Source organism: Manacus vitellinus, unplaced genomic scaffold (genome assembly GCF_001715985.3).
Source record: "Manacus vitellinus isolate BGI_N305 unplaced genomic scaffold, ASM171598v3 scaffold_105_pilon, whole genome shotgun sequence".
NCBI lineage: Eukaryota > Metazoa > Chordata > Aves > Passeriformes > Pipridae > Manacus > Manacus vitellinus.
In genome coordinates, this window is record NW_021938824.1 from 237565 (window position 1) to 251694 (window position 14130).

The 14130-nt window shown below is 51.3% G+C and overlaps 1 protein-coding gene across 1 annotated transcript in view; it reads right to left on the minus strand.

The window, feature by feature from the left end:
• The window catches only part of AAK1 (AP2 associated kinase 1), a 77011-nt gene that overhangs the window by 25065 nt on the left and 37816 nt on the right, over positions 1–14130 (minus strand). The window contains exons 11-15 of the mRNA XM_029963909.1: positions 12295–12495; positions 8858–9087; positions 8024–8181; positions 7564–7680; positions 5762–5857 (exon numbers count right to left, since the gene is read on the minus strand). Of these exons, the coding sequence (XP_029819769.1) occupies positions 5762–5857; positions 7564–7680; positions 8024–8181; positions 8858–9087; positions 12295–12495 (802 nt within the window). The remainder of the gene's footprint in view (positions 1–5761; positions 5858–7563; positions 7681–8023; positions 8182–8857; positions 9088–12294; positions 12496–14130) is intronic.

Consider the following 14130-nt stretch of genomic DNA (forward strand, 5'->3'; position numbering starts at 1 on the left):
TGCACAGGTCTGACTGAGGGTCACCATCAGTCAGTTTGCACAGACTTTGCATCTGCAACACCACCACTCCAGACTCTCCACTGACATGCTGCAGTTATTGGGGGCCACACACCCCTGAAGCAACAAAGAAAATGCAAAAAGCACTTTAAGAAGGACTAGAGTTAGGAAAAAATATAAATTAAGAGAAGAGGGAGGCAAATGGGCTTATAGTCAGAGCAGGCTATTAGAGAGAAAAAAGATTCCTGAGAAACTTGCAAGTTAAAGAGGGAAGGGAGGCAAAAATGTGCCCCGAGCTGAGAACACACTGAGCAAGATGCACCATCTCCAAGGCAAGGAGGGGCAGCAGCACCACACACAGCAAGGCTGTTACTCACTGCAGGACTGGAGGGAGAGCAAAGGGAAAGACAGCTCAAGAGAGGACACAGCAGAGTCCTTTTCCTCGGGTGGCAACTGGGAAACAAAGACAAGGTTGTAAAACTGCTGCTGGGTGAGCTGTGCTGGGGGCAGGAGGGCAATCACCCCGTGGGCAGGGATCAGGCACTGGGGACGTTTCTGCCTCCTGACTGAGCCACTGCTACAGATTAGAGGAGGCCCTGAATGTTATTCAGCAGAGGACTTGGGCTGACCAAGGAAGGCACTGGAGTTTAATTTTCCTAATGGGCTTGCTGTGAAATGGGATTGTTTCTTACAGAGCACAAACAGGAAGAGAAGCTGAATAAAGGCAACTGGAATGCTCCAAATACACAGGACTTTGTAAACACCATGGAGGATAACTGGACAACATTTAACAGTGGCTCCTTAAGAAATCAAAATCAAGTAATTTTAGTTTCACACTCAGGATCTCAAATATTTGTAAAATAATAAATTATACCCCCTTAGATCAAGCTCAAAGCCCTGGCAGAACAACACTAGATGCTGTTTACACCCATTTAGTTGTGATTCCCAAGGTCTGTTGGCCCCAAATCACCACAACACCATACTGTCCTCTCAGTTAATGCAGCAATTAATCCATCAAGTTCCCAGATGAGTAACTGCCCTTTTGCATCTTCCCAACTCAAGATGCAAACTCAGATCATTAGTACACACCAATATGTGGCTGTGCATGTCTGTAATTACTTTATCTCAACATGTCATCTTGGGACAAATAAATTCTCATTGGAAATACAGTTTTTGTTACAGTTGCTGTGAACACTCTGACATAGATGGGCACCCAGTTATCAGAATTTATGGGCCTGGGGCAGAGTTATGCTGATTAAAAACATCTCATCAAGTATTTTGTGCCACGAAATAAAAGACCCTCCTGCATTAGTAACAGTGGCCCTGTCACAGCAGCTGAACTCGTGTGTTTTGACAAGGCTGTCGGTGCTTTCAGTCCCAGCTTGTGCTTCCAGGTGCCACAAACTGCCACTTCCAGCACCCTCATCTCAACACTTCACAATTCTGTCCCACTTCCAGCTCTTCAACCATTGCAAAAGCCTGACCCTCCCCCCAGCTCTCTGGGCTGCCCTGGGACAAAGCTGGGGCCCAGCTCCTGAGGCTCCTGAAGGCCACACATTCAACACAGTGAGAAGAGTCATTTCTTTGCTTAAAACTCTGCCTTTTGAAGCCAATTCCATTTTGAGCAGGAATGGTTACCAGGGCTGACCAAATCTCTAGATCAGGGCAGGGGTGTGGGCATGTTTTGTTTGGAGGTTGCACTGCAGGACATCTACTTCCTTACCCTGATGAGCATCCTCAGGGTAACGTGGAAACACACCAGTCCATGAGCATTTGTAAGGAACAGAAGGCAAACATCATCCCTAAAGTGCTGTTTAAAGGCTTTGGAGAACCCCAACGTGACACTAAGCAACAGTGTTTGCCCTTCCATGAAAACCAAGAGTTCAGTGTGTGCCCAGCTGGCACAGACGTCCTTCCCTGGCCTGGGCATCCTCCCCAGCTATCCCTGCATGGTTTCTGAGCTGTGCTGGATGTGGAATTCCTCTCAGCTTGTATTTTTTAAGGGCAAGACAACATGGCAGAGGCTGGTTGGTGCTGCTGCTCCTCAAACAAGTCAGTCCCTCCACCACAGACATGTCTGTCTCTCAGCTGCAGCTGATGCTGAATTACTGCAGGGAGGAAAGGGTTGTGTGAATTCACAGAGAATGATCAAAGCTCTGTTAAAAAAGGGGTGAAAAAGATTGACTCCTGGTGCCACAGCAGCACTGAACTCAGTACTGACACGGAGTTTATCTGGAAATAAGACAAGGAGGAGACGCCCCTTCCACCCCAAACCAACCAACCCCAAACAACTGAAAGGGACAGTTTTAGCAGTATCTCAGAGGGCATTTCCCTGGGCCCAGCCAGCACTTATCAAAATCTTGATGTGAGCAGATGCTTTTGAAGTCAAAAGGATGTGTGTGAAACCTCATCTAATGGATGGCTGACGTGGGTAACCATGTCAGGACAGCATTTAACACTCCAACTGCAGTGGGAAATAAGGGACATGGGCCAGAGCAGCAGCACCAGGGGCTCTGGGTCAAACCTCTCAGTCAAAGCTCTGCAAAGCAGGTTTAGAAATCCCAGACTTGGGACCACTCAGGGAGTGAAACCTCAAGGACAGAGACTTGTCCTGAACTGAGCTTAATTTCAGGTGCATAACTCAGTTGAATTCCTCCAGAACACCTTCTGCAAAGAGCAGCCCCCTGAGCTCCAGGAGCTCTATTCCTGGGCACAGACACTCAGTGGCCCCACGCAGAGTCACCACTGATCAACACTCCATTAGGATTAGTCAGTGCTGACTCCTGCAATAAGCTCATTAAGAACAACTTGGCTCATTTTCCTGCACATACACAAGGAAAAATGTTTTCAGCATGAATATTTAATTCCTCCTTATTTTAACAGATGTTTTACCATATTTTCACATCCCCCTTGCCAGCTCCTCTCACTAGTTACAATTCCATTAAGAATTGCAGCCAGTCCACACTGGAGGAGGAGGAACACACTGAAAACCATCCCACTGCCCCCGATGACATCTGTCCTTCTGAGCACGCAGAGGGAAGGGGAGAGGCCCAGGAGGGCTCTGGCCAACACCCAAGTGATGCCACCCACACCTCCAGGTGCCACAGGGAGCAGGGCTGTGCTTTAGGCAGAAAAAGCAGCTGAGCCTTAGCCAGTCCTTCAGCTGCTGCAGGTCTGGAGGGCAGAGAACTCCCAGAGCTGGCTCTGTGTGACAAACAGGGAAAACACCCAATAAAACCTCACCTGGGTACTGAAAGCCCTCCTCAACAACACTGCCCTTGCCAGCACAGGGTGAGGGCTCACACTGGAACTTCTGCAAGGGCTGTCCATCCTCCCAGCCTATAAAGACTAAGGTAAAATGTTTTCAAAGCAAGGACATTCACTATTATCAAGGTTTTCTCAGGAATAAAAATACTCCAAATGAAAGGAAATATTCAGTAAGCATTCCAAGAAATTCAGCTGCTCCTGCAAAGAACTGAGGCAGCTTGGTGAGGTGCAGCTGGAGATGTTGTGCAACTGGAGGTGAGGTGCAACTGGGAGACTGGAGTCACTCCCAGCTCTGCTGACTCACAGGGCACCACTAAAACTCCTGTTCACCTGCAGTCAGCACACCCCCCTCTGTGCTGGGAGATGGTTCTGCACAGGTAACACAGAAGAACAAAGAGGACTCTGTCCTACGTGACAGACACAGACTCAAAACCTGAGTCCAATCCCAGGATTTTTATCTTTTCTGTTGAATTTACAAGTGCAGGCAAAACCCTCTTGGTTTTGAAAGCTAAGGGTAAGTCCACAGATGTGGCCCTTGAAAACACTTATGAGCTCCTGGCCTCAAGTTTTATGTTAAAAGGTGAAAAACAAACGAGAGATGCCTTGGCAGGAACCTGCAGGAAGCCAACACAGCCACATCTCCTGCATCCCCTTGGCCCCAGGGAAGGGGATCCACTGAGCTCAACGGGACCAGACACGGGGAGAGCAGCAAGAGAGCACAAGCACAGCCAGGCAGGGCCAGCCCTGTGGGCTGAGCAGCCTGGCACCACAGGAACTGCACCAACTGCTGCTCTGATGAGCTGCCCCCAAGGGCAGGGCTGGCAGGCAACTCCTCCACAGGGTTCCTCTGCCACAGAGAATTCCAGAGCTCCCCCAGCTGGAGCTCACCTGCTGCTCCCTGGGGCTGTGCTCCGTGGAAACGCAACAGGCAGCAAGGAAAACGTCCTGGGGTGCAACTGTGAGAGCTGGGAATGGTGCTGGCAGGGAATTACACGGTCTGGGTGACAGACTTCAACCAGGAAAAACAACATTTCCAATGGCATTTCAGGGGGGAAGGAAAATGTGCAGTCAGGTGCCTCCTGTGGGCTCTTTTCAAGTCACAGCTGGGCAGGTCACTCCTGGCACGTGCCCACACAGGGGACAAAGCCTCCAAGTTCCTTCTACCCTCAAACTGCAGCATTTATGTAAAATCCCTTTTGGACCAAGCCACACTCCTCATGCTCTTTGAGCATCCACCAGAAGGAAGCAAGTTCCACAGACTTATGGACAAAAAGGGATTTATTTTTCTCCTGAATTGCTCAGCTCTCCATGAAGAGATGCCACCTTCACAAACACATTTTGGTTTGGGTCACAGCCCCAGTGATCCCCAGCCTGGGCTAAGGACAAGGGTGGGAGCTGCCACGAGCACTTGTCTGGGGCTCAGTGACAAGGGACCTGTCACACACAGTCACTGGAGGGCTTAGAGAGACTCCAAGATAAAAACATTCCCATTTTCCAAATCCCACCAATTTGCAAATAAGCTCCTAAGCACTTACATAATCTTGTGCTAAAAAGTGTTGGCTGCTGCAGGCAGAAATGTGCACAGAGGAAAGACAGAAGCAGCACTGCAAAGGAAATGGAAATAGCACCAACTGCACCAGAAAACTTTGCCAAATCAGAAAAGGTCACATGTAACTTGTGCTTCACATGATGCACGAATTGGTAGCAGACTGTGGAAGCCAAAGAAACATGGACTCTCCCAGGAAAGAAGGATTAGCAACAATAAAACCTACAATTTCAAAGCTGGAGACCAATTTGAAAAGAGCTTAGGTCAGAGGAGGTGATTAATTACCTGATGGTTATTTTTCACAGAATCATGGAATGGTTTGGGTTGGAAGGGATTGTAAAGCTCATCCAGTTCCAACCCCCTGCCATGGACAGGGACACCTTCCACTAGCCCAGGTTGCTCCAAACCCTGTCCAACCTGGCCTTGGACACTTCCAGGGATGGGGCAGCCACAGCTTCTCTGGGCAACCTGTGCCAGGGCCTCCCCATCCTCAGAGAGAGGAATTCCTTCCCAATCTCCCATCTAACCCTGCCCTCTGGCAGTGGGAAGCCATTCCCCCTTGTCCTGTCCCTCCAGGCCCTTGTCCCCAGTCCCTCTCCAGCTCTCTTGGAGTCCCTTTAGGCCCTGGAAAGGGCTCTCAGGTCTCCCCAGAGCCTTCTCTTCTCTTCCCCCAGCTTTCAGTTTTTCCTCCTAGGAGAGGTGCTCCAGCCTTTGAATACTGAACCTTTAAAGACACCAACACTGGCATCAGGAACAAGGAGACAACCCTGGGGTCTGCCAGGAAAACCAAGCACACACATCAGCACTGCCCCCAGCTCAGCTGAGCCTGTCAGTGCCCAGCCCCACTGGCTGAGCCCAGGATCTCAGGGTGCCTGGAAACAGAACCAGAACATTAGGAGGACAAAACCAAGCCCAAGACTCTGCCCCCCTCCACAAACTCTGCTCTGTTACCTGGCGTGTCGGACAACGGGAGAGGAATGAAAGGATCAGGCACAGTCAGAAGAGGAGGGCTAGAGTCCAAACTCAGAATGTCTTTCGTTTTTTCAGCTGGGAGAGAAAAGGAAGAGAAAAGGCAGAGTGAAAGAGAGAAGAGGAAAGCAGAAGGCATCGAGCAGTCTCAGCACAGGCACAGCTCAGTGTCAGAGCCCAACAACAGCCTGACAGAACAACACACACACACTCAAATCCAGTTTATGTTGCCAGTGAAAAGACTAAAAAACCAAACAACAAAACCAAACAGCTATTACCATGTAGCTCTCCAACACACTTTAACCAACAGATCTCAAACCACTCCCTGGCAGGGAAGGCCTGTTATCTCCCTTCACAGCAGCACAAAAGGTGAAAAGCCTCAGCAGAGGATACACAGCCCACGTCAGGCCTCTGTGTCTGCAATAAAAGATGCAGCATCTTGTACCAGACAGGCCTGGAGAGACTCCTGTTTGAGGAAAGAAAGAGGAGGGCTGGAAGGGTCCAGCCCAGCACCGAGGTTTCCAAGACACCTTCCTGTGCAAAGCTCAGGACAGGAGAGTCGAGGGCACATTTCAAAGACAGCCACTGAAAGAACTGAACACAGAACAGTGACTGGAAAGCCCAGAACGTGCAGAGGCTCCTCAGGCTTTCAGAAGGTACATTACAGCTGAGTCTGGGGCTGCTGCTGCTCAACACCCCTCCACAAAGGCTGATGGAACACCATAAATTGCTCACAGCTGGACAAACGCAGAAAGCAACTCCCCAGAGTGCTCCTGTTCCACGGACTTAACTCCTTCACTCTCAGGTAAGAGCCGACAGTACCAAGGTCAGTTACAAGCTCCTCTGAAGCTCCTTTTATAAACAGAAGTAAGTGTAAATGGATCTGTCACTTCTTGCCCCACAAAGGATTCTTCAGCCTCTTCCCAGACTCCTCTCACCAAGGGCTGTTTTGCTCTCATGGGGAGGCATCAAACAGCTGCATTTGTCACCAGTAACAAGGGCTGCCCAAGGCAGGGAGAGGATCACTGGCATTTGGAGCTCCTGAAGCAGCTTTCCTACACTGTGCTTGGCAGGTCTGGGCTGCACTCAGTGAGAGCTGATGCTGAACAACTACAAACAAGCAGCAGCACTCACTGAGGTTTTTGGGCTGCTCAGGGCAAAACCTTGGGACCCAAGGACCAAAGGAGACCCCAGACAAGGTCCCACACGCAGAGGCCTCTGCAGAGTAACCCCTCAGACCAGCCAAGGACTCGGGGCCTCTGGACCCACACAGCACAGCCAGTGCAGAACTCACTGCCTTCGTCATTTCACATGTCAATTATGAGACTGTGCTGTCCTCTGAGGACTTTCCCTGCTCACTCATCCCTGCCAGCCTCCTTCTGCAGCAGAGACATTCCTATCCCTGCTCCTCTCCTCCTTCCAACAGCTCGACAGCTCCAGCGTGTCCGACCAACATCTCCGAGGCCAATTCCCTCAGTGCACAAAACATGTTTTACCTCTAATTATGAGCTCCATGGAACTCCAACACCCTAAGGAGCTTTCTTGTGAACTTAAGGGGCTCACTTAGTTTCTTTCCTCACCTCTGCCTACAGGCAGTGCCTCCTGCCTCTGCCACCCACCTGTGACAAGGACACACACCCCTTTCCTTTCTCCTGCAGTGCCAACCTATTCCCTACAGCTCTTGGTGCCAAGGCCCAGCTCAGTTGATATCAGTTTTACTTCCCTTTCAAAGAGATCATGACCAAGAGCTGCTGTTTTCCTGCAGTTCATGTTCACACACTCACCTGACCCGGCGGTGAAGGAGGAGCCCCCGAACGCGTCCGCCTGGGCTGCAGACGAAGCCGGCTGGAAACCTGGAATCAGGTTCTCTGTGGAACTGCCCACCTTCTCTGGAGCTTTCCCTGAAATGCCAGACACTGAGTTAGGGGAAAAACTTCCATTCTGAAAGCAGGCTGCTTATCTATATTGGTTAGGACACTATTTCAGTGTGTGACTTAAGCCCCTTCCTGCAAATTCCAACTTGCAGATGAAGCAAAGTTTAAGCTACAGTTTCTACAGACAACTGAGCAGGGCCAGTGTAAAAGCAGCTGGTACCTCTGCCTTTGAGGTACACTGAACTGCTGAACAAACAGAAGGGAAGTGGGAAGGAGGATCACTGTAATAAGGAGCACCTAAGGAACACTGGACCAAAGCATCACCATTCCCTTCCCAGAGCAGGAAGTTAAACCATCCCCACGGACCTACCATCACCCAGCTTTGCAAAGTCCTTGTTCAGCAGCTCCTCAGCTGTGAGCTTGGAGAAGTTATCATCATCAAACGGGTTCCACGTGGACACGTCGGGTGGGTTGTAGACATTCTGCTGAGAGGTCCTTGGGGAGCCCGAGGGTGTGGTGGAAGCAGATCTGGATGTGATCACCCCAACCAAACAAGTCATTAATAACCCATCTGAAATCCTCTGGCCAGCACTACCAGCTGCTCCAAGCTACTGCATTGTAATTACTTCCTAACTGAAACACTCAGCACCAGTTGCTGCACTTGCATGCCCAGAAATTCGGGAACAGTTTAGCCTGAGCTGCTCCTCAGCTGGATGAGCATCCTGGTCTCAGGGGTTAAAACAAGCATCCCCTTAGAAACAATCACCTGCAGTGCTCAGGTGAAGGTTTCTTGCCTGCAGATACTACAAAAGTGACCTGGCAAGTACTCCTGGGGAATTACAGAATCATTAAGGTTGGAAAAGACCTCCAGGATCATCAAGTCCAACTCCCAGGAAGCACTGATGCCAAGCAGGAAGCGTGAGGAGTGCACCAGGGCTACTGGGGAACAGCTGAAATGACACCGGCTGATCCATGGGAAGGCCCTGGGCTTTGGGAGGGTGTGGAACCCCCCAGAAGGACTTCTTGGCAAGTTTTTCAGCAATGTTCTGCCAAGCCCTGAGCTGGTTTCTTGGGAAGGCAAAGACTCGTTCAGCCCTCAGAGGTTTGTGCCCGCCTCCATCTCAGAGGCCTCAGAGGCCTCAGAGGCAACCAGAGGCTCCCCAGCCCCCTCCCTGCCCTCTGAGGCCACATCCCCAGTACCTACTTGGACTTGTTGAGGCTGGCCTCGGCGGCCGCTGCCTGTAGGAGCTGGGTGGACTTGCTGGCGGGGACGCCGAACACGGCGCTGTGGGTGACGTCGCTGAGGATGCGGCGGTGCCCCGCGCGCTGCGCCTTGGGCGACGACGGCGGGGTCAGGGAGCCCAGCTTCTGCCCCTGGGCCGTGGGAGACGGGCTGCTCTGAGCCTGCTGCTGCTGCCTCAGCTGGGCCTGGGCCTGGGGAGAGAGCAGAGCAGGGCGGCCTCGCTGGGGAGCTGCAGCCTCGAGGGGAAAGCAGGGCCGTGCTGGAGGACAGGCTGGGGACGGCTGGAGGGGACAAACAGACACGCAGGAGAGTCGTGGCGGGGGGGATTTGCTGCTTTGCAGTCGTTCAGGATTACCACGGTTCCACAGGCAGAGACTTTCTCCCCTTGCTGTGGTGCAGCTCTGGAGGCAAAGCCTCCATCAGCATCTGTTAAAGGCTGGCTGGGCTCAAACTCGCTCACAGGCAAAGGGGCAGAGATCCAGAGCAGAGGTAAAACAAGAAATCAGACCACAGTGCACAGGAGGCTTCTCATGGGGACACAGGGAATGGGGATTTGGTGAAGGGCAGCACTGCCTTCAGCAGGTAATGTGTGACTGGGACCAAATCCCTAAGGGGGGGAAGATTTGTGCAGAAATCTTGTGCAAAAAACTTTCTCTTAAGGGGAAGGAAAAAAAAAAGAAAACAAAAGACCACAGGAGCACCATTTATCATTAAAATCTGGAGGAGAAAACCAGGCATGTTTGGTTTAGGTGTGAGCCAAGACAGCCCACCTACAAACCCCTTGGAAACTGAAAGGGGTTTCCTCACATTGATCTTATTTTTCCATTGCCTCAGTCTTGTGTTACACTCACAAACCCATAAATACTTCAAATATGGTTTTGTAGTGATAAACAACAGCATCACTTCTGATTGTGTGGTTTTTCAGTCTGTCTGTCAGTGAGGTATCATGGTTGGATTTAAAGCAGGAAAACTGGAATGCAAGGAGCAGCAAGCTGTGCATGTCACCTCCCCTGCCTGGCTCCCTGTTCCCAGGCCATTTCCAACCAAGATGAAGCACTTGGAAAGACCTAAGAGGGCAACAGGAAAGTTACACCCCCAGGGTGGTGCTGAACCTCAGCAGGACAAGGCAAACAATGGTGAGCTCTCCTGCTTTTCCTCTGCATTTCTGGCAGACCCAGTCCCTGACCTGCCTCTCCTGGTCACCCACCTCATCCCACTATGTAGGTCACTGCAGAACAGGACATTTGGTGCTGAGAGATAAAAAGGCATCACTGAAATCACCAGAGAAGTGAAGGCAGAGTTTATTAAGCTGAAATCACCCAACGTGAAAAGGTTTTGACAGGTCCTGGTTTGGTATCTTCTGCTCAGAGACTCTGCTCTGCAGAGACCAGGCCTCACTATCATTTTTCAAATGAGCCAACCACTGTTTTTCCCTCCTGACTGCAGGAGTGGAAGTGTCCAGATGTGTCCATTCTGATCAGCCTACCAGGGGAATAAGGCTCATTTTCAAGCCAGCTGATTTAATAAAATTAAGGCTGTTCTCGTGCTAGCAAATCACAGCAAAGCTCCTGATTCAATGCTCCATTTCAGGCACTTCTGCTCTAAAAGGAACAGGGTAATAATGGGCCTCACTCAAAACCTGTCTGCACATGCTGAAAATCTCCCACCAACTTCAATAAACTGACCTGCCCTGGGTCATTCAGCAGAACAGGAACAAGAGCAGGAACACAACAGCTCCAAGTGTCCCCCACTCACAGCACCAGCTTAGGGCTGAAAATGCAACAGCAAGGGGGGGACATAGCAGAGCCCTGAAGCACATCAGGGAGCAGAGCAAACTGCTCCCCCAGCACTGCCCAGGTCAGGGCTGATGGAGCTGATTAGTCAAATGAATTCCTGGTGTCACTTCAAAGGAACCACTGGAGAGATTAATTCATTGGCAACTCACGAACAGCAAGCACAGAGTGACCCTCAGCCTGGGCTCCAACAGTGTGGAACAGAGTCATGGAATAGTTTGGGCTGGAAAAGACCTTAAAGATCATCTTGTTCCAACCCCCTGCCACGGGTAGTGATGCCACTCACAAGCCCAGGTTGCTCCAAGCCCTGTCCAGCCTGGCCCTGAGCACTTCCAGGGATAAGTACCCGAAGCAGGTTGTTATCAGATACTGTTTGTTGTACCCCTGCAGCCTGGCACAGCACAGTAACAGGGCTGCTCCCTCCTGCCTGCTGGCCATGCTTTCCTCCCAACACACCCCTAGAGTTAGGGACACTCCTCTGAGCTCCCCAAACCAGAAGGAGTGGATCAGATTGCACAGGAATGGAAACAAAAGGCACAGGTTCCCCCCACAAGCTCTGCAGAGCACTTTGGCTCCAGGCTCCTGCCCCTCCCTGTGGGCAGCTGCTGGTTCCTCCTGCACAAGGCCATATTTTCCATCAAGTAAAGAGCATTTATTTTGGATGCACTTTCAGATGATTAGTAAAGCGGATGATTGATCTATTTATTTTTAGACACGGTGCTTTCAAAAGTCTCCTTTGAAAGGTCTCCTTCCCATAGCATTCATTAAAAAGTTATCTCAATGCTGGAAACAGCCAGGAAGCTGTTTTGTGCCTTCCTCTGAACATCAGACAGAACTTTTCCAAACAAGGAGTTACCTAAAGTAATTCCTTGTGCCTGGTGCCCATCCTGATGTGTTAAGTACAACTAATTTTTAAGAGAGTTTCTCACATGCCTTCTGTGGCAACGTGACAGGGTAGGGATGGAGAGAAGCTGCATTAAGCAGCCACTTAGATCTTCTCATTTGCTTTTACTCATCCATTACTCATCTTCTTTCTGTGGACCCAGAGCACAACTCTGGAGTCCAGCATACCATTGGAAAAAGAAATCCAAGCAACTGCACATCTCTGAGGCAGCAAGGTCAGTGCTGACACGTCAGTATGAACACACTGGGGCCAGCAGGCTCCTGAATCATGGAATGGTTTGGGTTGGAAAAGCTCTCTAAGGTCATCAAATCCAACCGCTCCCCAGCACTGCCAAGGTCACCACTAACCCACGTCCCCAAGTGCCACATCCACGTGTCTCTTAAATCCCTCCAGGGATGGGGACTCCACCATTGCCCTGGGCAGCTGTGCCAGGGCTGGACAACCCTTTGGGTGAAGCAATTCTCCCAATATCCAATGTAATTCTCCCCTGGCACTTACTGCCTGGGCTCTGTGGGTCCAAAAAGAGCTGGATGTGGCATATACCCAGCATACAGGACCTGGCAGAGGAGCGCCTGCTAGTGCCCCAAATCCCACTGCCCCGTTCCTTCCCACAGGGCTCTCCCCAGATCCCAGTGCCCCATCCCTTCCCCCAGGCTCTCCCCAGATCCCAGTGCCCCATCCCTTCCCCCAGGCTCTCCCACCTGCTCCTGTGGCTGTGCAGGTTGGGCCGTGCTGGGCTGGGCCTGGGCCGGGCTCTGTTGTTTCTGCTGAGCTGCTGCCACTGTCTTCTGCTGCATGGCTGCCTGCTGGGCCATCAGCTGCTGCTGCTGCTGCTGCTGCTGCTGGTAGTAGTTCTGCATGAGCTGCTGCTGTGCAGGGGCTCCTTGTTGCATCCCTGGGAACTGGGAAACAACCGGCGGTTGAGGTGCCTGAGGTGTGCCTGGGAACTGGGAACCACCAGCAGGACTGGGGGCCAGCACAGCACTGCTTACAGGCACTGCAAGTGGCTGCAGACCCCTGCAGAGGGGTGGTGGGACACGGCCTCCTGCTCTGAAATCAGATCCTGTCCCTGCTACCCCTGCCCAGATGGAGCTCCCCCAGCACAGACTGTCCTGTGCTCCCAAACTCCCCCAGCACAGACTGTCCTGTGCTCCCAAACTCCCCCAGCACAGACTGTCCTGTGCTCCCAAACTCCCCCAGCACAGACTGTCCTGTGCTCCCAAACTCCCCCAGCACAGACTGTCCTGTGCTCCCAAACTCCCCCAGCACAGACTGTCCTGTGCTCCCAAACTCCCTCCTCCACATTTATCGACTCTAAACCTTTCACAGAATCATGGAATGGTTTGGGTTGGAAGGGATTGTAAAGCTCATCCAGTCCCACCCCCTGCCATGGCAGGGACACCCTCCACTAGCCCAGGTTGCTCCAAGCCCCATCCAACCTGGTCTTGGACACTTCCAGGGATGGGGCAGCCACAGCTTCTCTGGGCAACCTGTGCCAGGGCCCCTCCACCCTCACAGCCAAGCGTTTCTTCCTAACATCCAGTCTAACCCCATCCTCTGTCAGTTTAAAACCATTTTCCCTGTCACACTCTGCCTGTATAAAAACTCCCTCTCCCTCCTTTTCATAAGCTGCCTTTAGGCCCTGGAAGGGGCTCTAAGGTCTTTCCAGAGCCTTCTCTTCTCCAGGTGAACAGTCCCAGCTCTCCCAGCCTGGCTCCAGAGCAGAGGGGCTCCAGCCCCCAGATCATCTCCATGGCCTCCTCTGCACCTGCTCTAACAGGTCCACATCCTTTCCCCAGGACAGGAAGATTCAGACTTCCTTTGCTTCCACTGTTAAACATCCTTTAGCAGAGATCTGTGCTGCTATGAACACCTCAGATAAGCATGTGAGTGTCATCTCTGTGTAATACATCATGTGTTCACAGACCTTCTTATCACCACAGTCTACCAAAAACCAGACCAAATCTTACCCTTGAAGAGGCACCCCAGGCTTCTGGAAGCACAAAAAGGACATAAATTGTACCCTCTGCTCATCGGCTGAGCACTGAAGTGTTTCAAGACCCTGAAACACTTGGAGCTGTAACATCTCAACCAGCACCGTTGATTTTATGTTTGTACATGACAAAACTATCCCAAGGCCTTCCACACTGACAGCTAAAAATGCCAGTCTTGTGTAGCACAGGATCATCAAGTCTGGAAGAGACCTTCAAGATCATTCAGTCCAACTGTGAACACATTCCACGACCTGACTACTCATTCAGTGAAAAACCTTTCTTCCAATATCTAATCTGAACCTCCCCTGGCACAACTTGAGGCTGTTTCCTCTTGTCCTTTCACTTGAGACGCGGCAGAGGAGACCAACACCCACCTCACTGCAACCTCCTTTCAGGGAGCTGTAGAGAGCAAATCTTACTGGAGAACTGGGGCACTCGAAAATGCCTAAAACCTGCCCCTATTCCCCCCCAACATAATATACCTCTGTAAAATGCCATAAATGCAAGGACTCAGCCCTGCAGACGCCGCAGGCACACACCGGG